Raw genomic sequence first — 27886 nt, 5'->3', positions numbered from 1 at the left:
CAAACATGCGGTCAAAAAAGAAAAACTCGATGTGAATTAAGCTAACTTTTAAATTTTATATATAAAATTTGATCGTAAAGAAAATAAATTTTGTTTTAATTGAGACCTTTATGATACCACAATATTCAATTAAACGAAACAACGAAATTGCAATATTTTAAGACCATAAATTTAAAAAAAAAAAACGAAAAAACAAAAAAGAAAAAAGACTAACGAAATTAATGAAAAAGAAAAAAAAAATGTAGAAGTAGATTCATATTAAAATCCATCATATAATTCACAAATTAGCAACAAATTTACTTCATATTTTATTAAAATTTCTTAATTTTCAAATTTCTCTTTAAAATAACTCATACATATATAATCTTTTGCTTCTCACTGTAAAATATTCACTCCAAATATAAATTTGTATTTTAAATTTTTTGATTTTTTTTTTTAAATAAACAATTCATATTTAACTTTTTAACCTAATAATGGAACATTAAATGCTACGACGTTTGATAAAAAGAAATGAATAAAGGATGATACAGTAAAACTTTTTTCTTGTTCAGATTTGAAATATTTTATTATTATAAATGATAAAGTTAAAACAAAAAGAAGGACAATAATAACTTTTCCATTTATTTTCAATTTCATTGCATAATATATTATCAAATGATAAAATTGAGATTATTCCTGATATTTGCACTTGAATCAAATTAACAAATACTTACATAAATAAAAATCAATTATTGAATACGACATGATTCATCCTCTTTCAATTCATCTGCAATTTTCTTCTGATAATATTCCACGAAACATTCACGTAATGAATTTAAATCTTTCTCAATTCGCTCCAAATCATCCGTAATCTTTCTAATATGTCGTTCAGCACAATTTGATGACATTACATTTCCATCATTCAGTACTGGTTCTGATTCTGATTCTGACATCGAATCACCTAGAAATTAAAAAAAATAAACAAAAAGAAAAGAAAAAAAAAAAAAAAAAAAAGGAATATGATTTGCATGCATGTGATTCGTTTAATAACTTGTGGAAAATAACAAATATGCCATAAAAATTTACTAAAATCTTTATAAATAACATAAATAAATATTTATCTTGTAAGTTATTAAGTTTTAAATTATTCTATTATTAACTCGCAATAAATTTTTATCTCCATATTATCAAATCTTATATTCTTTTACTAGCTTACTTTATTTAACCCTAACACATCAAATATAACAAAATACAGTTTGCTTATACTTTTATTTTATCCATAATTAATCACATTAAATATTTATGTAATTAAGTTGAGCAACATTACTCTATTATATAGCATAAATCATCTAAGTAACATATAACCAAGTGATATCAGAGAAAAAAAAAATTGACATTTAACTCTACAACGAAATTAATCACACTATATTATTTATTATTTAAGTAATTAAATTACTATTATTATAAAGTACAACTTACTTCGACATCCTAGTAAACGATTAACACTTGGTGCATCACCGCTAATTGCTTTTGCAGCTACATCCTTTAAACATTTAGCCAGTAATCGACATTCCAATATTTTATTCAACTGAATTCGAAGTAATTTTGACGTTGATGCAGAAAGTTGAATTTTGTCATCATTTTCCGAATCAGATAATATTACAGATGATGATTTGTCCACTCGTTTTGATGATTCTAAACCGGATGGTGATGATGGATGCAAGGATCGATCGCTTTTCTATAATGATAATCATTTAATATAAGAATAATTATAATTCAATCAAAATAAGTCTAGTAATATAGAAAGTTAAGTGGGAAATAACATTTTTAACAAAAAATATATAATTAATTTCAAAAATTAGCAAATGAAGCAATAGATTTTTCGAAATCATGACCAAAAATATTTAGATTATTCAAAAAATATTTGAAAAAAAAATTATTGAAAAAAAAAAGTAATAATAAACAAAAAGGAATAATAATTCAGAAAATACAGGATGGAAATAGCAGTGAGTTAAGAAAAAAAAATAATAAATGGTAAGTAATAAATAATAATAATAACTAATGTTAATAACAATAATAATAATAGTAACAATAATAAATGATAACATACATTTAATTATATCATTGATATCTTAACTTTTTCACTAAGAAGAGAAAAAGACTTCACTAAATTACTCGTTTTATTCCAAAGTTAGTTTTTTCAAATTGTTAATAAATTATTTCTATATGTTCTTTTTTAAGCACGAAAAAGAAAACGAAAAGTTTTCTATGCTTTAAATTATATTTCACAATTCGCTGAAATTAAATCACCAAAATCATATAACTTTTTTCTATCAAATAATATTGATAAGATATATGCTACGATGAAAATACATTAGAAAGATACCGTATTTGAATCCTTTGAATTGCTTAGAAATTTCGTTGGTTCAATATCAAATACAGAGAAAGCATCTGCTTTTGGTGTCACCGAACCACTTTCCATTTTACGAGATGCATCCATTTTCATCGTCTATAAAAAATATCGAAAATTTTTATTGAATTTTTGGTTCAAAATTTGAATCAAAAATTTTCGAAGTATATTTTCTCATAATTACTATCTTGCCACAAATTCATATTATTTTAGTATTTGAATCGGTTTTTCTAACTCATCAACTGTTCTTTTTAATTTTTTTCTTTGCAAAAATTCAAAGTATCGTGGAATTTTTTGAAGCAAAATTGAACTACTAAAGTGCAATTAGGAAGGAAAATCATTTGATCAAAACAAATTTTCCTATAATATCAAACAAAACAAAAGCGAGAAAAAAAAACTCTAAAACCAAAATTATCAACAAGGATATATAAATTTTCATTAATTTCATTATTCCATTTAATTCTTTACTATTTATTTATTTATTTAGCTATTTTTAAATTTTCCAGTACCTAAATAGAAAGAAAAATCAAAGTACCAAAAAAAGTAAAACTAACATGAATGCTATCCTCGAGATCTCGAATGGTTGCTTCCTTCGAATCAAGTTTTGCATTCAATGCTTCATTCTGTAATTCCAAAAATTCATATTCCTTCTTAATTCGTTCCAAATTTTTCACTAATTGCATATGTCGCTCCAAATCACTCCTTAACATTGCAATTTCTCGCTCCTACAATAAAATAAGTTATGAGAAGCTTTAAATAAAATAGTACAAATACATTTCATTTCATTTCAATTTGTTTCTTCATTTTTTTCAATAGCAATACATCAAATTATTAAAATGATAAAATGGCAGCAATTTTTATCAAATTTATCAAATCCTTTTAATGTAAAATAACACGCTAAAACTTGAAATGAATACTTTATTGCCAGTGATAATTTATGAAAAATTTGAACACAATTAATTTTTCATGAATGAAAGTAGTATTACAACTATTGTCATTATCATTATCACCGTTATTTTTTTATTTTATCAATTATTACCAACGTCATTGTAACAAACTTATTTTTTCACTGATAATTTTCTAATTATCAGTAAAAAAAGAGGTACCTGTGTAGAGATTTTTTCTAATGATGATGCAACAGCACTGTTACGATTAGCATCAACAGCCATTGCTTTTTCACGATATGCAACACATTCTTTTTCCAATTCAGCTAATCGAGCTTTCACTTTTGTTAATTGCAATTTAGCTTCTTCAGATTCACGACGAAATGTATTTACCTTTAAAAATTAACAAATACAGATAAATTAAGTTATAATTCTGTCAATTTTATTTTAATTGCAAGAATAAAATTGAGTATAACTAAAGAAGAAAAAAGCAGCTAAAATTTATAAGAAGAAGTCTACGAAGATGACAGTAAATGTGACAAACAATAGCAAAAGTAAAAATAAACATTTTTGCTTCTGCACAAAAGATAATATATGAAAACAAGTTATGGGATCAAAGATCAGAGCACAAAAGAATTTTTCAAGAGGTTAAAAAAGCTATATTTACTAATGCTATAAAAATAATAAAAAAAAAAAAAAAAAGGAAGATAAAGAAAAACTTCTTCATCGTATTGTACTTGGCGTAATTCCATTCGTGAATAACATTTGCGCAACTGTGATTGTAGCCTTAAATATTGAATATTAATGAAACAAAACAATGAAATAATTAATTAATTAATCTGAACCAATAAAGTAATGAAAAATAAATTTACTGAAAACATAATTTAATGAAAAACTTGAGAACTGATTCAATTTCAAAGATTTTTTTCAAAGACAAAAAAAAAAACTTCAAAATAAATGTCTTTTTTTTTTTTTTAAAGTTTAAAATTTTATCTTCATACCTTTCAACTTCAATTTCTTTATCGACCACCTCTTGTGCCATAAGTTGTTGAGTTACTGGTGTTGTTGCAGCTGAAACTACGAACTGACCCGAAGCAGAACGAAGAATACGTGATGAATCTGTAAGAAAATTATGAATAAAATTGATTTATTTCATTGTGCTCCTTCTATGGTACTTTATGGTACATATAAAAAAAAAAAAAACAGAAAATATTTGAGAATGAATTGCAAAAACAATATTATTTTTATTCAAATATAAGTAAAAGAAAAGAAAAACATTAATTTAATACGAAAATTAAACATTTCCAAATACCATTCAAAAAAAAAAAAAAATTAATTTAATTAAATTAATTGGTACTCATTATAAAAAAAAAAAAAAAAAAAAAAAACTTACTTTTGGAATTTACGACAGGAATGATAAAGGAAGTAGCAGATAATGATGTTGATGGTGCTTGACCAGGAATAACCGCAGCTTCTAATTCTCGTACACGTTGCTCTAAGACTGCTACCCGCATATCGTTATTATTTTTTGTACGACGATCATCAACTGAATATGAAAGTTAAATTTAAATTTGAAAACTGAATTGTTTTACGAAATAAATATATTACAATCGGTAAATGAGAACCGGAAGAAATGTTGAAAAATGTAATACATACAATAAAATATATGAGTACTAAATTAAATTTAATGGATTAATTCAAATATGATGAATTCAAAAAAAAAAAAAAAAAAAAAAAAAAAGATAACGAAATGACTTGGAATAAAATTGCTTCTATTTAATTTGGAATGAAATTTGCTTCACTGCTTCTATTTATGAAGAGTTGAAATACTTGCCAATTATTTGTTGATCAGCTGATGAATTATCACGATCTCGAGATCGCCAATTATCAGCAAACGATGAAATATGATATGCGGGTATTAATGCACCCCCACTTTGTCGTCGCTGTTGGCTAAAATAAATAAAGCTACAATTTATATTCCGAATTAAATTTAAGCTGCAAACTTAGAAATGGAAACAAAAAAGAAAACATTTCCGTAAATTTATAAAATGCAAAATATTGAATATTAATACTGACAAAATAATAATTTTGTTTCATTTTTGAACTTCTTGATTAATTAATTTTTTTTTTTTTTTTAAAGAAAATTGGTGAATAAAGGATTACGTATGAAGTGAACTTTTATGATTGGAATCACCACGCTCTCGATGATATGAATTCTGTGGTTGTGGAGCTACCATCATCTGAAATATAAAATGATACTTCACATATCAAATAAGCAACATAAATAAAAAATAATCATTGCAATTTGAATTTGAAGTAAGAATATTCTGGATGATAAAAGTTTTGGTTAGCATGTTTCATTATAAATTATAAACCTTGATATTAGTTCTAGTTATTAAGTTGTTAGACATAACATAAAACTAAAAGCATATTGCAAATTTTAAAAAAAAAAATATAAATTATTTACCCAATAAGTCCCTATTATCTAATCTTATTTATAAAAAAGAAAAAAGGATAGAAAAATTAAAATAAAATAAACAACTTTATTGATATTAATATGACACATTGATATAATTATTGATAAAGTGATCTCATTTTTTTTGCAATGACAAAATTTTAACTTTAACCTAAATATCAATGATTAATATGAAGAGAAGTAAAACACTATAAACTGTTGCAAATAAATATGGATAGGTAATAGCATAAAGTCCGAAAATTTATGAACGTTAACTAAAAAGTTTACAAAATTAGTAAAATTAATGATATAATTTAATTTAGTAATACTTGCAAACTTTATAAACTTTTCTTCAGATAAAAAAAATTCATTAATTTTATTTATCACTGCATGAATATATATGTAAAAAAAAGAACATTTATTAAAATATATAATGCACTTTAAGCATAGTTTCATTAAAAATATTCCAAACTAAAATCTTAAAGAAATATCTAAAATATGAGAAAGACAGAGCGAAAGAAAGAGGGGAAGAGAGACAGCACAATATTTTCTTGAACATTTGTTTAAAATGATGAATGATCAAATTAAAATAAAAATAAATGTAAATTGTAGAAAAGTTGTTAAAGTAAGCTTTTCAACTCTCAATAGAACGTCTTTCCAGATAAAAAGCATAATAAAAAAGAAAAATTAAAAAAAGATACAAGATGGTAAGATCAATGATATCTTATCGATAAGGTATCAAAGTTATATTTTATCTTAAATAAGAAAAAGAACTCCAAATTATTGTCATCAAAACGTTATCATTTACATTAACCCAAAATTGATCAATCATCAATCACAATTTTATCAATAGCTGAATTTTAAATATTTCAGATTAGAAATTTCAGATCAGAAAAATTAGAAATTGATGAATTAATCAAATTGGAATGAATGAAAACAATTCCTTTTTTTTGTTTTAAAATGTATTTTTGATGCATTCCTTAGAATATTTCAAACAATAATAATAATTCAATGATGTGATAATATGTTAAAAAGAATTTACTTAACCTTTCGAGAATTTGTTGTCGAATTCATTGGTACTATTTCATCAACTACAGCTGATGTACTTGCACCACTGCTAGCAGGCGTTGTATTTCCTGATGCACCGTGCGAACGAAATGAGCTATAAAATTTTAAAAAAAAAAAATTAGTTGAATTAAATTTAAAAAATTTTTTAGAATTTAAATTATTATGAAAAAATATCGTACTCCTCTGTAAGCTAATCGTTTTAATAAAATTAAAAAAAAAAAAAACCCAAACTAACAATCTAAAAATTGAATTAATAAATCTATTTTAAAACACTGATAATTTTAGGAAAAAAAATATTTTAAAAACATTACAATTTATATTAAGTTAACATGAGATAGGATAAACAAAAGTAGGGAAAAGAGAGAAATAAGTTAATAATAATAAAAGGGTCATCTGCAAAAAAAAAAAAAAGGTCAAGTGAGGAAGGATAAAAACCAAACGGTCAGTAGTAGTGGTCATTAGTGACGTACTAATGGTATAGCTAATGGTCAGTTTAATAATCTGCTAAACAATAATAAAGTGTAAGAAGAAAAGAATGGAAATACGATCAATCATATAAGCTAATCAGTAGCTAACAATAAATTATTGTAAACTTTGAATCAATAAGATTAATAGTTAAAATTTTCATAGAAAATTAAAAAATTATAAAAGCAAAAAAAAAAAAAAAAAAAAAAAAAAAACTAAAAATTAAGCAAAAAAGAAAAAAAAAATTTTTTTGGCATTTCTTCCTTTTTTTTTTTGAGAAAAAAAGCTTTTCATTATTTCTTACAGTGTAAAAATATGTTTGCAAATAACATTTTATTTAACAATGAATCATTTTTATTTATTGTAAGGAAACAAATAAGAATGGAAATATTTTTTATATTAACTGTTTTTATATTTTATGCTATTTTATTTATCCTTTTTTTTTTTAAAAAAAAAAAAAATATTTTTCAAATATACAAAATAAAAGGAAAGAAAAGATTGAAAAAATGTGAGAAAAAGAAAAAACTAATAAAAAAGTTTTAAAAATTAAAAAAAAAAAAAAAAAAAAAACAACTCAAAGAAAGAATTGAAATGAACAAACATATTATTTTGTTTCCAAACTAAACTAAAAAAAAAGAAAGTGATTAATATGAAGGGGAAAAAGAAAAAAAAAAGTAAAAATTCAAAAAAGCAATTGCTTTCAAATAAGTTGAAAAAAAAAAGAAGTGGGAGTAACAGAGGCAAGAAGAGGGAGGGAGAGAGAGGGAGAGAGAAAAAAAAAGAAACGAAAACAAGCAATGATTGATAAAGTATTTTAAAAAGAATCATTCTTTTTTCTTTTTACACCTTTTACTTACATTGTTAACAATTTTGCAAAAAAAAAAAAAAAAAAATTAATAAACCAAAAAAAAAAAAAGAAAAAGAAAATTATTGATGGAATATAAATGAAGAAAGAAGCAATTAATTTTTTTTTAACTATAAAGTTATTATTTAATACAATTTAAAATATTCAATAATTATAAAATAAGTATTCAGTATGATATTAAGTCAAATTATTTGGGAGAAAAAGTAATGCTTTATTGAAAAAAAAAAAGGTTCATATTCGAAAAAAAAAAGAAGGATGATTTATTTTATAATTAAAATTAAAAAAAAAAAAAAAATCATAAATTTTTTCATGAAGACAAACTATAGAATGAAGTTTTCATCTTTCTTTTTTTGAGAATTCAAAAAAAGAAAAAAAGAACTGAGTAAATTAAACTTACGTCGAATACATAGTAGCAGTTTGTTTCGATGTTGCAGTATTACTACCATTACCACTACTATCATTTGTACGCATCACTAACGATGACGATGGCGTAATTCGTAATTCACGTGGTCGATTAGTACGAGGTAACATTGAACCATCAATTGTTGAAGTTATTTGTGAAAATTCACAACGTGGACTACGAGATAATGGTGTTGAACAGAGTGGATATACCAGACCTTAAAAAAAAAGAAAAAAATGTAATCAAATAATGCATATTAGTATTATTGATAATGATCAATTAAATTTCTAAATTGCAAAAATTAATTCACCAAATATAAAATTAAAATGTTAAAATTCAAATCATGAAAAATGATTGTGCAACAATGACAAATAGTGAAGAAAAGAAAAATGAAAACATTTGATAAACTAAATTAATAGTTCCAAAAAAAAAAAAAAACTAGATTAACGATTAATATGAACTAAATATTTAATAAATTCAACAATAGTAATAATAATTAATTAATAACAATAGTAGTTAATGAAGTGATTAATAATAATTAACAACAATAATTAATAATAATAATTATAATACGAATAGAATATAAATATACAACAATTAAATTCATCAAATGTTTAGTACTAAGAAGAGATGTGCGCCATATATAAGCCAATAAATAATAACAATAATAGCAACAACAATGGCGTACAAATTGATAATAACAATGAATAAGGTTTATGATTGCAACAAATAAGCAAAGGAGAAAAGGAAATATATGCGCGTAAATAGAAAGAAGAATTAAAATTCATCAAATATGAGCACAAATTAGGCAACTGAGCCTTATTGGGGTTGGAATTTGGTAGGGTAGATGTTATAGCTATCACTAACCATTCATCAAAATGCATTTTTCGCCTGATTTTCAACAATAATTCAAATCACTTTCCCTCTCTCTCTCTCTCTCTCTCTCCCTCTGTTTTATTGAAGCAGTTGTCATCAACAATCATTTGCAATGGAAAAGGATGGAAAAATAGATGAGATGAGTTGTCTATTTATATATGAGTTGAGTTGAGGAAATTAAAAGGATCGATAAGAGAGTGGAAGAAGAACAAAATGAAAAAGAAGCCTAGAAGATAATGAAATTTCATGTCCTCATCTTCCAGTTCTTCCTCTACACAATCTTATTTGGTCCTTTACTTCTTATAAAAGCTAATCGTTAATATTTCAACATTCATTTCAATTATAACAAAAAAAAAAATCAATCATAAAGACAGCAAGAACTATTTTGATTAATAGTAAATAAATAAATTAAAAAAAAAAAAAATTGAATATATTTGAAATTTTAAATTGAATAATATATCCAATATTATACTTGCTTGTTGTATACAATAAAATTAAAAAACGTAGACAATGTAAAAGTATTCGCACATTTAAATGATGTTCTGTTAGCTGCTATCAATTTTAATTAGCATAATAAAGTAAAAATAAAAAAAACAAAACAAAAATCGAATTAAAAATGAAAGCATACAATTTAATTTTATTTTTTTTTTTCTAATAAATTTCAAAATAAAATATGATAAATTCAGAATGAAATACAATAAATTAGAAAATGTGATAAATTTAAAATAGAAATATAGTTAATTCAAAATAAACAATGTAACTCAAAATAAACTATGCTAAATTCCATACAAAATATGATAAATTGAGAATAAAAAAAAAAAAGTTTTGAACAAAATATCACGAATTTAAAATCATCTTTCCCCATGGAATGTAATTTGTTGAAATTTTGTTCAAATCAAAGCTAAGTTCACATTATTCATTTAAGACACCGCTTGAAATATATAATCATATTCTTATCAATTGGAACAATGTCAAATCACTGCTTCGATATACAGCTAACCACATAAATCAGTATCATAACACTGATACATATAAGTGATATCAACTATGATTAGTTGATAACAATTGCTGTTATCAATTATTAATATCAATATTGTAAAATTGACATTCATTTCATACTATTTTATCTATTACTATTTCTAAACATCTCATCCTTCAACTTATAATACTATCTTCATTCATTATTATTCCACTTGTTATCACTATCATTATCATTATCATAAGTTTAGCTTGCTGAAATTATTATTTTTATTCATTAAGTTTAATTACTACTACAATAAACGCTGTCTTATTGTTGTTTCTGCTGCTATTATCATTATTTGAATTCAAGCTACAATATTATGTGAACAACTGCGTACAATTGTTACATATTTGATAAATTACTTAAATTTTATTAGATTTTTTAATTTCACTTAAATTATATTATTTTCTTTGATGATATCGTTTCTTAAAAAATAAAACAGAAATATAAAAATTCTTTCACATAAATTGAATGGGATAAAAATTTGAAAAATTAATGAAATCATTAACATTGATAAGTGAATCATTGAATGAAAATAGTGTGATAAAACCATTAGAAACAGTTAAATTAAAAATTAAAGTAAAATATTCTTCATATATTTCCCCTTAAATATAATGACATTTAATTTAATCAATAATATATCTTGCTTAAAATGATGACAATTCTGGCTATACGTTTATCGATTATTAGCATGAGATAAAAATAATTTCTAATGATTTGTAGACGAAATAATAACGAATTATACAATACATTTAAAATTATGTATTCATTGAAATATAAGAACTAATGTTAATTATGGTTATAATTTAATAAAAAAAAGAAAACAATAACAAATAAAACAACAAAAAGAAAAGTCAGAAATGCAAATGAAGGAAAAAAAAAAGGTCAAAAATATAAAAGTTATTTCACTATAAACAAATTAAATTACATCTTCCAAGCACAATAACCTATTTTTTCCGCTAAATTTTAAAATAATCTCAAATTCAATTACTCATGGATTAAATAATTGTGTTAAAATTAATCCTAATATTATTATACAATAAATCATTTCCTGCTAATCTAATTTGGATTAAATCTAATTACATTCAATATCATTATGCTTTATGTTTTATGTTTTATTTATTTATTTATTTATTCATTTTTTGTTTTCCTTTTCAGCAATGTTATTTCTTCTTTTTTTTTTCTTTTTTTCAAACGAATAATTTTCACCAATTAAAATGAATAGTAAACAGTTTAAAGAGAGAGAGAGAGAGAGAGGGAGGGAGAGAAGGAAAAGAAATATGAGATATTGAGCAGTACTAAAAAAGAAAATTTTCCTCTTTTTTTCTTCTACTCTAATTCATTTCATCTTATTTCGATTATTTTTTTTATAAATGTGAAAAATTATTTATTGAATAAATGATTCATAACTAAAGAAAATTTGCTATGAAATGATTTTAGTTCTTTGGAAAATCATTTGAAAAATGTATTTAAAAATATAATACATATCACTGAAAAAAGAGCAAAAAAAGCTGCTGAAATTGGAAATATTAAATTATTTAAAAAAAAAAAAAAGGGAAGAATGCGATAGAAAGGAACAAGGAGAGAAGAAAATGTTACGAATGTTTATCTTAAAAAATGTTTTAGAATTAATATGAAAGAAGAAAGAATGATAAAAGCTCCATTTTTTTTTTTTTTTTTTTTGATAAAAAAATTACATTGTCAAGAAATAATTTTGATTTCAACTTTTAATACTTTTTACCTTCTACTTTGATATTTAATAATGTGAAATTCTTCCTCATATATCGGTGATTTTTCTTCTTTAAAAAGAATGAAGAGAAATTTGATAATATAAAATTTGGTAAATTGACAATGCAATTAAATTTCGATAAATTTTAAATTAACCAACATTTTATAATTTGCACACTGAATTCCTTTTCTTTCTTTTAATATTTGTAAAACTTAATTTACGCATAAAATGGGAATTTTTAAAAATTCTTTCATAATAAACTTTAGTAACAAGGTGAATAAAACTTCAAGATATACTTAAGTATTGAAAAAGAACCAAAAAGTACTTATGAAATAAAAAAAAAATAATGAGAAAAAGAAAAAAGGAAAAATGAAATTTAAAAAGAAAGAATCAAAGAGTACTACAAGAAAATAGCAATCATTAGCCCATCATCTTTAATTTTTTTTTTCAATCAAATTCCTTGAAAAATTTCAAGAGTAATAAATCGTATTTTGTTTAAGAATGGAAATTATTCATTTCTTATGCATTAAAATCAATGATTAAATCTCACATAATGTTACGTTAGCCAAAATGAGTGATGTTTAACCAATTGTAAATTTAAAAAAAATGTATAAAAGAATAATATTAAATCAAAAGACAATTAAAATAGAGAAAGAAGAAAATCAAATTTGAAAGTTTAATTTCAATTTAAAAAAATATAATGAAATGAATATAATACCATCTTCTGGTTGAGTATTTCGCCTATGACAATAATATGGTGGCGGATCACCACAATCATATCGAGAGAGAGGTGTTGAAGGTGATGTATATGCTCGAGTAATATCACTGCTATAGTAAGCTCGTATATCACCTAAAATTTCTTCTTTTAAAAATTTAAAAATTTCACTATAATTAAGTCTGATTGAAAATTATAGCATAAATGTTAGTCTTCTGAAAATTATATATATTTTTTTATTTTTTTCCTGTGATTTATTACTTTTTTTTTCTTTTTTATTTCTGTATTCTCTTTTAAAAATGCATAAATTTTTATTTTCAGATTTCAAAAATTTTTTTTCGCTTAAAAAACTAGTTAAACAATTATAAATAATAAATAAAATATTTTGTAATTGAAAAATTTTGAAAAGAAACATGCATAATATGTAATAATATCTAAACAATCAAGAACAATATTACATATATAAATATATGAATGTAGGGGAAAAATATAAATGGATATAGTAAACTGATTATTTAAAAAAGAAATAACAATAATTGGAATAAATAAATTAAATTAATATTTAAATTCAAACATTTAAAAAGTATAATGAAGAAGCAAAAAGATAAATACTAAAGAGATATCTAGCTTTTTAGTATTAATATCCATTGTTATTTAATAACAGGAAATAATTATGGACTACATGAAGTAATTAATAACTTAGCTTTTATTATTTTTTATTAGTTTATTGCATTTTAGTTTTTTTGAAATGATATTTAAATAATTGATATATTATATATGTATATATTCAGCTGAGAATTTTTGAGCATCAATAAATACAATAAAAAATAAATAAAAGTAAATTTACATCAATTGAAGCGTAAATTCAAATCATTAAATTTTTGATTTCAAAATGAAAGCAATTAAAATTGACATAAATAAGTTAATCGTAATTAAAACATTTGGAAGATAAAAAAAGAAAAAGAAAATGGAACAATACAGGAATATCACCTTATCATTTATATGAAATATTCTTTCTTTTTATTTTATAAGCAGTAAATACAGTTAGGAATTATATTATTTGATAATAGTTTTTTATATTTATTTCTTGTATATTTCATTTTTATATTCAAAGCCATTAGTATTTTTTATTTCCCACTGTTATTTTTAATTCATAACATTTCATTCTGTTGAAATATTCTCGAAATATATTAAATTATAATTCTTAAATTTCAAGTCCCTTCAAAAAGTCCCTTCATCAACTTTTTTTAATTTTTTTGTTTTACCAAATATATTTCTTCAGAATGAGAAAGGTATTTAAACGTTTTCAATCACTTAAATGTTAATGTATTTTCTTTTTAATTTCATGTATTTTTTTTTTTTTTCCATAAAATTCATTTAGTGTTTATATCCAATATGAAAATGACAAAAATTACACATCACATTAATATAACAGAAATTACAATTCACAGTAAAATAATACAAATCAGGTTTTTGTCCTTTTTTTTTTCATTTTTTTAATAAACATAAGTTACTTTTAAAACTTCTTTTTTACAATACAAATCATTGAGAGATCATTAAAGCTCTAAAAATATTTTCCTTTTTTGTTCGACTTTAAAAAAGATTAATATTTAAAATAATTAAGCATTCATTGACTACCAAAGAATGCTTTTTGTGAAAAAAATCACTTTTTGGCAATTAAATTTCGTTTAATGAAAAAGACAAAAAATTTTAATTTTAAAGAAAAAAGAAAAATTAAAACCTCTTTCATCAGTTATACCATAATCATATTCTGATCCTTCTCGACTTCGATGTACTGTATTAGGACCAACGATAGCTGTTCGACTACCACCTAAACGTTAAAGAAAGAAATTAATTTATTGTTTACAACATTTTTACAATGAAATTATTAATTCAATAATTTCGAAAAATTGTAAAAAAAAAAAAAACAAGACAAAAGTTGAACTGTTATAAATAAAGTTAAACTATTATCTATGATGGAAGAAGAAGATTTAGAAAATAATCGGTAAAAAACTAAAAAATATTTAAGTTCAAATATTATCTAAAATACAGAAATTTATAGCCATTCTCATCTCAAAAGTATAATGTATAAATTGTACAAATTCATAAAACAATTCAAATTTATAATTTGCAAAGTGAAAAATGATAAGCGAATTAACAATTGAGATAAGATAACAAAATAATAATGATATAAAAGAATATGGAATTGATTTCCTAATAAATATAAACAATAATTTAAAGTTAAAAGGTTATCAGGAAAGGTTATTTACTGCCGTAATAATTTATAAATATATTGATATCATAACTATTAAAATGATATTGTTTTTTTAAAACTACAATAAATCACTTACAATGAATTACTTGAATTTTTTGAGAAAGATACTACGAGAGAGAGAGAGAGAGAGAGAGTGGAGGAGAGAGAGGGAGAAAGAAAAGAAATAAATATAAAATTACTTACTGGATAATGTAGGCTCAGGTAAACCATCAATATATGACGTGGAACGTGTAGCAGTAAGCTGATTACTGTCGTAAGTAGATGGAATGCTTCGATTTAATGATTGAGGAGTGGAAAGACATCGTGATGGCATCCCAAATTTCAATTCTTTGTTGTTATTTTCACTTTCACGTCGACGAAATCGTACTTGAAATGAAAATTACTTAAAATAAAAAGGGTTAAAAAATGAAAAAGTTTGAAAAAAAAAAATCAAAATTAACCAAAGATTTAAACTGATTTCAGTTTTAATGTTTTATTTAATAAACAACTTTACTGCAATTAATTTATTCCCTCTTCATATGATGATAATTGCAATTTTTTTGTTTATGCTAACAATTAATCAATAATTAAAATTCATTACATTCTTGAAATTTCATTTAATAGTATTTATTACAATGAATTTTTATCCAATTTTTCAAAATACAATGTTTTTGCGTTTCTTTGCTACTTTTGTTTACTATTGCAGAACTCGAACACTAAATTTCTAAACAATTACTATTAATTTTAGATTTTAATTTATTTATAATCAAATATAATAAAATTTCGTGCATTTCTATAATTATCACTGAATTTAGTATGAAAATATAGCATAGAAGAAAAGAGAGTAATGAAATTAATCAAATGAGCAAATTTTTGTTAGTTTTAACTGAAACTTTTTCTTTTTTTTTTTTATTAAAATAATGAATTAACCTTTTCAACTTCTTTTTTTTTTTTTTTCTTTGTTAAAATAAAAGAATTAACAAATTTTTAACTAATTCGTCTATATGATGAGAAAGATAAAAAAAAAGAAAAAGGAAAAAAAAAAGAGGAAGAAACAATTTGAAATGTCAACTATACTATCTAATTTCTTTCATCATTACAAATTAAATTAGAATGAGAAGTGATACGTTATTCTGATACTAAACCGGTTCAAGTTTTACCTTGCTTGATTGAATGAAACTGCTATAAATTAATTGGATTATTTTATTAATCTGTCGTTAACTAATCCTATCGTAATCAAATTTTTTATATCGACCAATTAAGATAGTTAATGAGCCATTAACTAGTATCTATTTCATTAAGAAATAAAATTAAATCAATTTGCCTCATTAAAGGATTTATAAATGAAAAAATTAACAAAACATATATTAATATAATTATCACATTCATATACCATTTATTCAGGATCATTAAAATAGTAAGTAGAATAATAAGTGAATAATAGTGAAACACTTATAGAGTAATTAAATTAATATGAAATCTTCCCTACATCTCATTAAGCAATTAAATATAAAAATTTTTCAACATTTATCACTAAATGCTTATCACATGCTGCAAATTAGTAATTAAATTTTTTTTTTTTTTTTAATGTTAACCATTCTTAATATTAAATTGTTGCAAATAATTTACATTTGTCATTTCACATTAACAAAATTATAATTAATAAATCTTAATTAAGCATTCATAATATTAAACTACTTTGTTATTTATATTTTTTTATCGCTTTATCATAGTTCTTTATTTTTTCAAATAATTAAAATAAATTTTTGATGTAAAAAAAATAAAATAAAATAAAGATAGAAATAAAAATTTAAATTTACCATTATTTAATGCGGCACTAAGCCAAGATGAGCACAGCATTCACTGAGAATAAAAACAGAGCAATAAAAAAAAAAAGTAAATAAATAAATTATTTTTATATATATATATTTTTTTTTTATTTTTGATATAAAGAAGAGCGAAAGAGCAACAAGTGAAGATGAGACGAAGATGAATGAAATGAAATCAGCGCAGATGTTTCAAATTGCTTTGCTTTATGAATGAGTATGAATGGGATGGCGAAACGATGAATGGATTGGATCGATTTCATTTATCTTCTCAAATTTCATATCTTTTAAATATATATTTTAAACATTTTCGAAATTTTTTAAATTATTCATTTCATTAATTTAAACATATGCATATATTTAAACAATAAATTATTTCTATAGATTTTTAAATGTACTTAAATAATATATGAATAAATCCATATTTCGTATATTATATTACTATAATAATAGTAATAATAAACAGTAATAACAGTAACAGTTGAACTTATCAAATAAATGTCACCAAATGTCGTCTGTCCATTTTATGTAAACAGTATATTTCAAACTAAACAATCCTTTCCCTCCTATTTTCTCTCTTCCTACCTCTCTCTCTCTCTCTCTCTCTCCCTCTCTTTTCTAGAACGAGTAAAGAGAGTGCACAAATGTGAATAAGTAAAGAGAAAAAGAAAAAAAGACAAAGTAATAGGAAAGTGATGAAAGTGAATAAACGAGGTTAAACATTTCATTACTACAAAAATTTTCGATCATTTCGCATTTTACAAAAATAAAAATTATGAAAATAGCATGTCAATGATATGAGACAGCAGAGAGAGTGTCAAAATGAGAAAGATAGACGAGTAAATGAAGAGGAAGAGGAGATAAAACTAATGAAAAGAGTTCGGAATTGATGATGATCGAATGGGATGAAAAAATAGAAAAGATAATAAAAAGTGAAGAGGAATGATGAAAAAGAAGAGACGGAGGAATAAAATATGTTTTGAAATGATGAGAATAGAGGAAAACAAAACGAAAGAAAATTAAATAGGAATTGGAAAAGAATTAATAATTATGCTAATGATAATAATATTCATAATAATAATAATAATAAAATAGTAATAATAATGATAATAATAATAATAATAACAATAATAATAATAATAATAAATAATAATAATAATAATAATAATAATAATAATAATAATAATAATAATAATAATAATAATAATAATAATAATAATAATAATAATAATAATAATAATAATAATAATAATAATAATAATAATAATAATAATAGAATGGTAATAATGATTAATAATAATAATTAGGAATTAGTAATAATAAAATAATAATAAATAGCAATAATAGTAATAATAATAAATAAATAATATTGATTAATTAATGATTTAATCGTATATTTATCATAGTTATAACGATTACATAATTGTCATAGGTATTATTGAAGCGGCAAAATAGAGCACATTACCATCAATTATCAATTATTACTTTTTTTTATTTGTTATTAATTATTAATATATATATATATATATATTGTTATGAACTAATTTTTTTTATTTTTTTTCTATTTAATTATTTGCTATTCAAAATATTTTATTTCTTTCGTTTAATTTTTTCAGTTGAATTATTTAACTATTGAAAATAAGAAAATTTACTCAAATTTAATTTATTCGTTGTTAGCAGCTTAATTATTTAATTACTGGGATTAATTATTATTATTATTTGTATATTATTATTATATTTTTGTTTGTTATTATTAATATTACTTATTATTATTTTATTATTATTATTATCATTATTATAGAAATATAAAGTGAACAATTAATTATAGGTAATATTATTTATTTTCTGTAAAAAAGAAATAGCAAATAATAAGAACTAAAAATTTTATGCTATAATCGCTTAAGAAAAGTATCATTTGAAACTTACAAGAAAAAATGAATTATTTCGATCGAACATTTTATAAAAGTTAACGTATCATAATTTGAATGTAATTGAATTATTAAGTAAGTAGATTGATAAATTTTATTTATTTTAGAATTAAGGATAGTATCAAGAAAAAAATGTTATTCAGTTATCGATTAATTATTTGATTAATCTATTTCATTTATTGATTATTTTCAAATTATCCACAAAGTATATGCATTATTTATTAAGAAAGTAATGTTAAAAAATATTTTGTTTTCTTCTTTCTGACAATAATATTAGAAATTTGAATTAATTTGAAATTTTTAGGTAGTTTAAAAGTTTGACAAAATTCTCATACCAACTAATTAAATAATTAATACATTTTAAATTAGAAATTCAAATTTAGGTCAAACTCATTACAGCAATTCAATATCAGTAATGTTTTTCACTTTTGCATTTTGCAGGAATAAAATTGAAATTTAAATAAAACTAATAAAATGATGATGAATCATCATGATTTGCTTGCATTTTTACTACTATTATCCTAATTAATATGTACATATATTTCGATATATGCCACGACGAATTCAATTTATTCTAATTTAATTAGTTTTAAATTAAATCAATTCATTTATATTTAAATGAAATTAATTGCAAAGACATTATATTATATTCAAGTTAATTAAGTAATATTATTCCAGCAAAATTATTCAGTAGGTAATTAATTCTTATGCATTAAAATTAAACTAATCTCATAACTATATTAAAGTAAAATTAAATTTAAACATATTCAATTATATTTTAAATTCATTTAAAAGTAAATCGATCGCGTACAATTGCTCACATATAATTATTTCCGACTATTCAAATTTAAAAAAAAAATAATTTAATTATACTTAATTGAGATTATTTCAAACATATCAAAATGCATTTTGAATAATACTTTAAATGTAATCTGATTAAGCTCAATTTGATTTAATCATAATAGCATAATTATACCATTAAATAATGGTGAATAGTTTGAATGTGGATGATGTGATAAGTAATAATTCAATTAAAATTAATTTACTGATATATCTGAAATTTGAAATTAATTATTCAATTTTTTAATTACTAAATTATTATTACGCTTATTTACCTGTAATTGATGCAATGGCATAATTATTTTAAATGTTTTCGTATAAAAATCATTCAATGAAAAAAACAAAAATGAAAAAAAAAAAAGAAAAAGAACAAAATTTGTTATCTATTTGGAAAAATTACCTGAAATGCATCTATGATGAATTCAATTTAAATTTCAAATCATCAAAATGCTCCAAATTCTCCTAATGTTATCATTATAATGATAATAATAGTGATAATGATGATGATAAATGATCTCTACATCAAAAATAATCGTAAAATGAGAAGAGACAGCTTAAATTTAAAAAAACTTTGATTTAAAAAAAAAAAAAAAAAAAAAAAGAGACAACTAAAAAAGAAAAATATTTAGTCCCTGAATATTTGAAATAAAATAATGATAAATCATTGATAATATTATTCTTAATGTAAATGATAATAATGATGAGGAAATTATTTTCATTATTTTATTATGATTATTATAAACATTCATTCATTATTTTCATTTCAACATTATTAATTGTGTAATTAACAATTAATTGTTAATTAATTATCAAATTAAAATTAAAATTGAATAATAATATAATTCTTTTCCACATATTATTACAATGACAATTGCTATTTTCAGTAATTCCAATTTGTTTTCTTGTGGTTTTCAATAAAAAGCAAACAATAAAATTGTTTTGTTTGAATTGTCGATAATAAAATGAATAAACTGTTCACTTTAATTTGTTGATTTTATTTTTCCACATAAAATAATTTTTTGTTTTTTGGTAATAAATTTTAAAATAAAAAAGCAATTAATTTTTGAAATCAAAAAAAAAGTAATAAAAAATTGAAAAAAGACTTCAATAAATAAAAAAAAAAGCTTTTCAGGAATTTTATGAATAAAATAAATGTTTGTTAAATAAAAATATTATATAATAAAAATAATATAAGTGGCCAATGTTTTAAACAAATTTTATAATTGCATTTTCAAATTTTTAATAGAAATAACATCGTTTCTTAATAAAAAAGAAACGATTTACTCGATTACTTAATTATTTTATCACAAAAATTAATTTTTAAGTTTAAAAATCTGTGCAACTAATCAAAATTCATATTACGATCACATTGCTAAAATATTTATTTTAATCTCATTTCAAATCTTCATTTAGCATTTTAATTTTTATATTAAAAAAAAAAATATTATTTCTGATATATTCGAGAGAAATTATTAATAATAAGAAAAATTATATAACAGTAAAATAAGAAAAAAAAATAAATTTTAGATTATTTGTTAAAATTGTTAAAGTATTTACAATTTTTCTTTTCTTTTTTTATACAAAAAAAAAAAAAAATGAAACGAAAAATAAATTATTTTAAAATGAATTCTGCAGAAAATTTATTATTTATAAAAAAAATATTTAAAAAAATTGTTTTCAAAGATATATTTTTACAGTGATATTTTATCATCATTTTTGTTTTCAATTTTAACTAATTTCTGAAAAATGATATTTTCGAAGAATTTTTTAAAATAAATAATACATTTTAAAATATTTCGAAATATCATAAAAATTTGAATGAAATGAAAAAAATTACCAATTTTGGAAATTTTTGAGAAAAATATTTATTCACTTCCTAATTTAATTTAATTGCATAATAAAAAAAAACAAACGATAAAAAAATAAAATCCATTGGAAAATAGAAAATTAAAGAAAATTATTTTTTTTTTCTTCTGAATAATTTATGAGAAAAAAAAATTATCCAAATTTGTTCGTTCAAATTATTCATTTAAAAAAAAAATTAAAATCACTGAATTTGTTTTCTAATTGATTCACTTTTCGTCATTATCATTTCGTGAAGAGTTAATTAGTATTAATTTTAAAATATTTATTTCAATAAATTTTTTCTTTAAAAAAATTCTTCCACATTATAATGTGAGAATGAGAAAGAAGTGAAAAAAGGAAATAAAATTTTAAAAGATTTAATATTTCTTTCCTCCTTTTTATCTTTTATTTATTATTTTTTGCGCTCAAAATATTTTAAAAAAAATAGGATAATTTTATTTATAATAAAATAATTAATTTTGAAAATTTTATATAAAAAAAATATAAAAATGTATATAAAAAAAATTCAATAGAAATTTTGAAAAATTTTTCCACATTATTTATATTTCCTTCCTATATTATTTATAAATAATACTATTAGAAAAAAAAACAAATTAGCAGAATTTGCATATTTAGTAATTTTTTCCTAAAATTTTTAACTTTTTCATGCGCAAAAATTTTTTCAAAAATTTAATAATCATTTCGATTTTTAGATTTTTCGATCGATATTTAAATTATAAAATATTGGATATATTTATTTTAAAAAATTTCCTATTTAACTTTTATTGTTGGTATCTTTTAACTTATATTTTCAGTATCAATCGATTTCATTTCTTTTTCCTGAAGTAAATGTATTTATTTGTTGTCATTGCCAATATTATTGTCATTCAATGCTAACAATCTTACTCAACAATTACTCAATTACTTAATATCTCATATAAATATTAAGTTATCCTTCTTCTGCCAATTTTATATCATTCATATTTCGACCAATTCTTTTGTTGAAATAAAATAAATTTAATTTTTAATTTCTTTTTTTACCTATTGCAAGATAAAATTGAATACTAATGCATTTACGATTTATCATTTATTTTTTTTTTAAATTAAAAAACTATTAATGATAAGAAACATACTGCTAATTTAATAATGAAAATAGTTTTAAAAAATTAGCAAACTATTCTTGAAAATAAAAATGAAATAAATGTAAGTTATGTTTCAAAGTAAAAAAAAGAAGAAAAATTAATGTTAATTTTATTTTCCTTTTATTTTGCAGTGCTAAACAGAAAAAATTTTTATTTTTTTCCAAACAAAAAGAACAAAGAAAATAAATGAATGATTGATATTTCAGACGAAAATATTTTATTCTGAACTTTTTCTATCTAAAATTTGCATAAATTTATTTCATTTTTTAATTGTAAAATTATTTTTCATTTCTATTTATCATTTTTTTTTCCATTCATTAAATTAAATAAATATGCAAACATATAAATAAATTATATATACGAATTGAGTACAAATAATTAATGCATTAATTCAATTACAACAGTTTCAGTTTAGTATTAACAATTAGTTGTTTATCATAAATTTTAAGTACTTTAATAGCAATAAATAATGTAATTCATTATCATAAAAATTTTATAAATTAAAGTATAGAAATTAAAAGAATAAATAATTATTTAAAAAAATATGTGATTTTTTTTTTAGCATTGTGTTTTATTATTATTTAATTAGTATTATCTTTCAATATTCACATTAATTGATTAATTAAATTTACCTAAAAAAGTTAATCTTTTCAATTATTTTTTATTTTTAAAATTATTAAATCTTTAATTAATTTTTTAGAAGAAATAAAAACGGAAAATAAATGCATTTTATGAATAATTTAACTAATATTTCAATGAAGGGAAAAGTTAATTATATTTTATAATTGCTAATGAAACAATAATTGATGAATTGAAATTTATTATATTATCTAATTTGCATCATTCTAATTAGTCAATTAATTAAGCAATATGAAAATGTTTTGAAATGAATTTTCAGCATTTTAATTACAACAATTTTCTAATGGGTCTAATTTAAACTAATTATGCATTACTCTATCTTTCTTCAATTTAACACATTAAAATATTTTATCCCTCCAAATGTTACAAGAAATGAAATGTTGTTTGACAAATGACAATTTAAAGCAACACTTAATTTACAACTTTTACTTTAATTTAAACTAATACGGTTAATTAATTAATTAATTAAATAAAGAATATTCAAGTGCCTCGAAATTTTCATTTCAAGCACAAATGAAATTATTTATCTATTAATTTCATTTTATATACTAAAAATAATAATTTCTAGCCATCTATCATTTGACCTACAATTAATTAATAGGATTTAATTTACTCGAAATATTATTAAAATGTAACTAATTAATGTTAAAATTAATGGCTAGGTCAAAATTAAATGATTTTTCAAGTAATGTAATAAATTAATAAAATAATTTTATATGAATTTAAATATATGAACTTAAAAATGGTAAATTTGTCATGAATTGCAGCTATTTATTATCATAATTTATTCATTTTTTAAAATTCCTTTCAAATTTAAAAAAAAAAAAAAAAATTGCGTATTTGTTGAAATAATTTTGATATTATAATTATTGCGAACATTATGAAAAAAAAAAAAAAAAATGAATGACAAATATGAATAATATAATTTGAATAGAAAATGCTCCAATATTTTGATATGAATTTAAGTTTAATTCCTATTTTATATACTATTTATTAATTTAAATAATTCAACAAATCTATGTTTTATTTGAAGTTGAGAGAAAATAAAAGTGAAAAAACATGAAATTCACTTCATAGACAATCTACTTTGTCATAAAAATTAAATTAAAAATTTGAATAAACTGAAAAGATTAATTAATGAATTTGATGATTTGGAATATGAATAAGTTAATTAAACAATAGCTAATTAATCAATGTTTAAAATATGCCAACATCTGTTGATTTAATAAATTGAGCAAATTAAAAATTAGATAGAATAGATCAAAGAATTAAATTTATTGCTGTAATTATTATTGTTAATTTTTTTGTTAAAAAAAGTTCAAAATAAATAAATACCTGGTGATGGAAAGGTATAGCTATTATTACTATGTTAATTAATAAGTTAGTAATTAATAAATTTTTCAACTATTTAAATTGGCAAAAAAGAAAATTAAAAAAAGTAATGATCCAGCTGATAACAAACTTTAAACATATAATCATTGAGGAATTAAAAGAATTAAGAAAAAAAATCTGCTCAAATTTTAAATCAAATTCAAATAATAGCAAGATCAATTGAATTGATCAAATATAAAAAGTAAAAAAAAAAAAAAAAAAAAATTGAAAAAAATTATTTAAAATGTTATAGTTTGAATTTTAAGAGAAATAATTGTTAAATTTAGTAAATGAATTTGCATTCGCTTATAATAGAATATAATATTTCATTGATAAAACTACTGACAAATAAGTAATAATCAATAAAAAAGCGATCAAAAAAATTTTTTCTCATTATTTCTACAAGTTTACAAGCACAGTGTTATCAGTAAACATACCTTTATCACTTACAGATAATGGTGATAACGATTGCGTTTGTTCGTAGAAAACGCCACACTTTTTAACTTTTTGTCGAGATTTGTTGATTACTGGCAATGAACTTTTGTCAATATTATTTAAACAATTTGTAGTTGTTATTTTAGAATTAATTGTTGATATTTGTGGTAGAATAGTGGTTAAATGAGATTGAAATATTAATTTTGAATTATCATAATTCATCGATTGCGTTTCACGAAATTGTCGCGCAAATGAGCAAAAAGTTGTATTTTTCTTGCTATTTTTATCAGTTCTTTGATTATGATAATTTGAAGTAATTAATTCTACATCGCTTTTACTTTTATCATTATTTGTGTTTGTATTCTTTGGTGATAATGTTTCCATAAATATTTTGTAATTGTTTTGATTAAATAAATTATATGAGTTATCATTGATGGATGATGATAATTGATAAGGTTTCTGATTAGTTAAAATATCAGCTGCTGTTGAGCAATTTTTGTTGAAATTTGTAGAAGTAGAAGGATCATTACAGTGACATTTATGATAACATTTTGAATGATATGATGGTCGCCGTGGTTCAGCTGATAGAAATGGTCGAGTGACAACGTAGCGTAATCGTTGACCTGTAGGCGTAGACGTACGTATTATTAGACGTTCACTTATTCGTCCTGAACTGGTATTAATTTCATCCTTCTTCGTTTTCGTCGTTTTCAGTTGCTCCAAGTGTTGAGATTGACATTTTTCCTGTTGATATTGTAATCGTTGCTTTTGTTGTTGGCGCTCTTGTCGTTGTTGATATTCTAGTTGTTTTTGTTGACGCTCTGTTCGTTCTCGTGTTGATTGCTGTTCTTGTTGTTTCTGTTGTTGGCGCTCTTGTCGCTGTTGTTGATATTCTAGTTGTTTTTGTTGACGCTCTGTTCGTTCTCGTGTTGATTGCTGTTGTTGTTGTTTCTGTTGTTGGCGCTCTTGTCGCTGTTGTTGATATTCTAGTTGTTTTTGTTGACGCTCTGTTCGTTCTCGTGTTGATTGCTGTTCTTGTTGTTTCTGTTGTTGGCGCTCTTGTCGCTGTTGTTGATATTCTAGTTGTTTTTGTTGACGCTCTGTTCGTTCTCGTGTTGATTGCTGTTGTTGTTGTTTCTGTTGTTGGCGCTCTTGTCGCTGTTGTTGATATTCTAGTTGTTTTTGTTGACGCTCTGTTCGTTCTCGTGTTGATTGCTGTTGTTGGCGCTCCTGTTGTTGTTGTTGATGTTGACGTTGTTTTTGTTGCTGTTTTTGTTTAGGATTTTTTAAATGCCTTCTTGAAAACATCCTACTAATTGTTATATATTTGCGCATAGGTGCATAAATATAAAATTGATTCACATTAATTCTTCATAACCGTATATTATCAGAATTGTTTTTTTTTTTAAAAAAAACATAGTAAAAATATACTGGGCGTTTTTCTTTCAATGTTACTATAATAGTATAGTAAAGTAAGTGCTTAAAAAAATTTTCATTCTAAATTTAATTTAGAAAAAAATAAAACTGAAAAAATATAACTTTTTCTTTCTTAATTTGTAAAAAGTTAACAAATAAATAAATAACTTCAAATGAAATTAACGCATAGCATTTAATTAAAGCATACGTCCAATTTTCAATTAAATAATAAATTGTGCAAATTTTTTAAACTAATTTGACAAAGGAACAATTTTACACTTTTCATTGAAATTAATATCAAAGAGACAGAGAAGAAAAAAGGCGAAAGACGTACGCAATTTAGAGGAAAAGGGGAAATGGAAAGAAATGAATTTGAAATTTTTAGTTTACTTTCAGATTTGTTATCTTAATAAAATTTTTACTAAGAAATAAAAATCCACGGAAAGGATGAAATGGAAGAAATTATTCCAAATTATAGATAAAACCATCGTATAAGTTTTACTAATTAGAAAGTCAAAAGCAAAAAAAAAAAAGCAAAAACTTGGTATGTCTTTCATTTTGCAAACAAAATATCCAATTTAATTGCATTATTTTTATCACAGTATTTTTGATTAATTGGACATTTAAGTTGTTAATTTTCGAAATAATTAAAAATCTTTACATCTTTTCTTTTGGAGAAAAGCTATCCTGAATTTTGAGGCAGAAAAATGAAACGAAAATTATTCAATTACATATTTATAGTCCAGAATTACTCTAAATTTATGCAAATATAAAATTTGTTTGAAATTATGCGAATATTATTCCTCCATTTTTAATTATAGAACTTAAAAATAGTCCATGGCAAACGATATTTAAAATTTGAAATAACTTATCAATAATGCAACATAATATATTAACATCAAAGGACAATATAAAATGAGTTTAAGTAAAAGAAATAAACAAACAAAGTAAATAAGAGTTATAATTTTAAATGAGAAAAACATTTGTTTATAATATATTTTAAATGGATAACATAATTATTCATACTGATTTTCAAAAAAAAAAAAAAGTGAATTTAAAATTTTAAAACACTCAAACATCAAGAAAGAAAAAAGGTCAAGTTTGAAATAAATGAAAAAGAGGGCTAAATGAGAAAAAATTTTTTCTATTTGGTGTTTCTTTTTTTTTTTTTTTTTTTAAAGGAACAAAAATAAAAAGTGATCAATTTATCAGGTTCATTCTAAATTGATCCATCGATTGATTTTTAGGCAGTTTAAAAGTTTTTTTTTGCTTTTCTTAAAAACAATTTTTCATATACAATTTTTTGCTGTTACTTTGAATGCT

The 27886-nt window shown here is 21.7% G+C and overlaps 1 protein-coding gene across 1 annotated transcript; it reads right to left on the bottom strand.

The window, feature by feature from the left end:
* Positions 1-728: 728 nt before the first annotated feature.
* Bma-noca-1 (uncharacterized protein) lies at positions 729-26455 on the bottom strand (the record flags this gene model as incomplete). The annotated part of the gene is made up of 16 exons (XM_043081420.1): positions 729-940; positions 1459-1717; positions 2366-2488; positions 2944-3114; positions 3496-3666; positions 3993-4059; positions 4275-4392; positions 4667-4819; positions 5108-5223; positions 5437-5513; positions 6776-6890; positions 8524-8743; positions 12871-13002; positions 14609-14698; positions 15326-15508; positions 25150-26455. The coding sequence occupies 16 exons, from the start codon at positions 26453-26455 to the stop codon at positions 729-731; spliced, it is 3513 nt and encodes a 1170-aa protein (XP_042937354.1).
* Between the last annotated feature and the right edge of the window lie 1431 nt (positions 26456-27886).

The sequence above is a fragment of the Brugia malayi genome (assembly GCF_000002995.4).
Source record: "Brugia malayi strain FR3 genome assembly, contig: Bm_v4_Chr4_scaffold_001, whole genome shotgun sequence".
Taxonomy (NCBI): Eukaryota; Metazoa; Nematoda; class Chromadorea; order Rhabditida; family Onchocercidae; genus Brugia; species Brugia malayi.
This window is presented reverse-complemented; position numbering and strand designations above follow the sequence as displayed.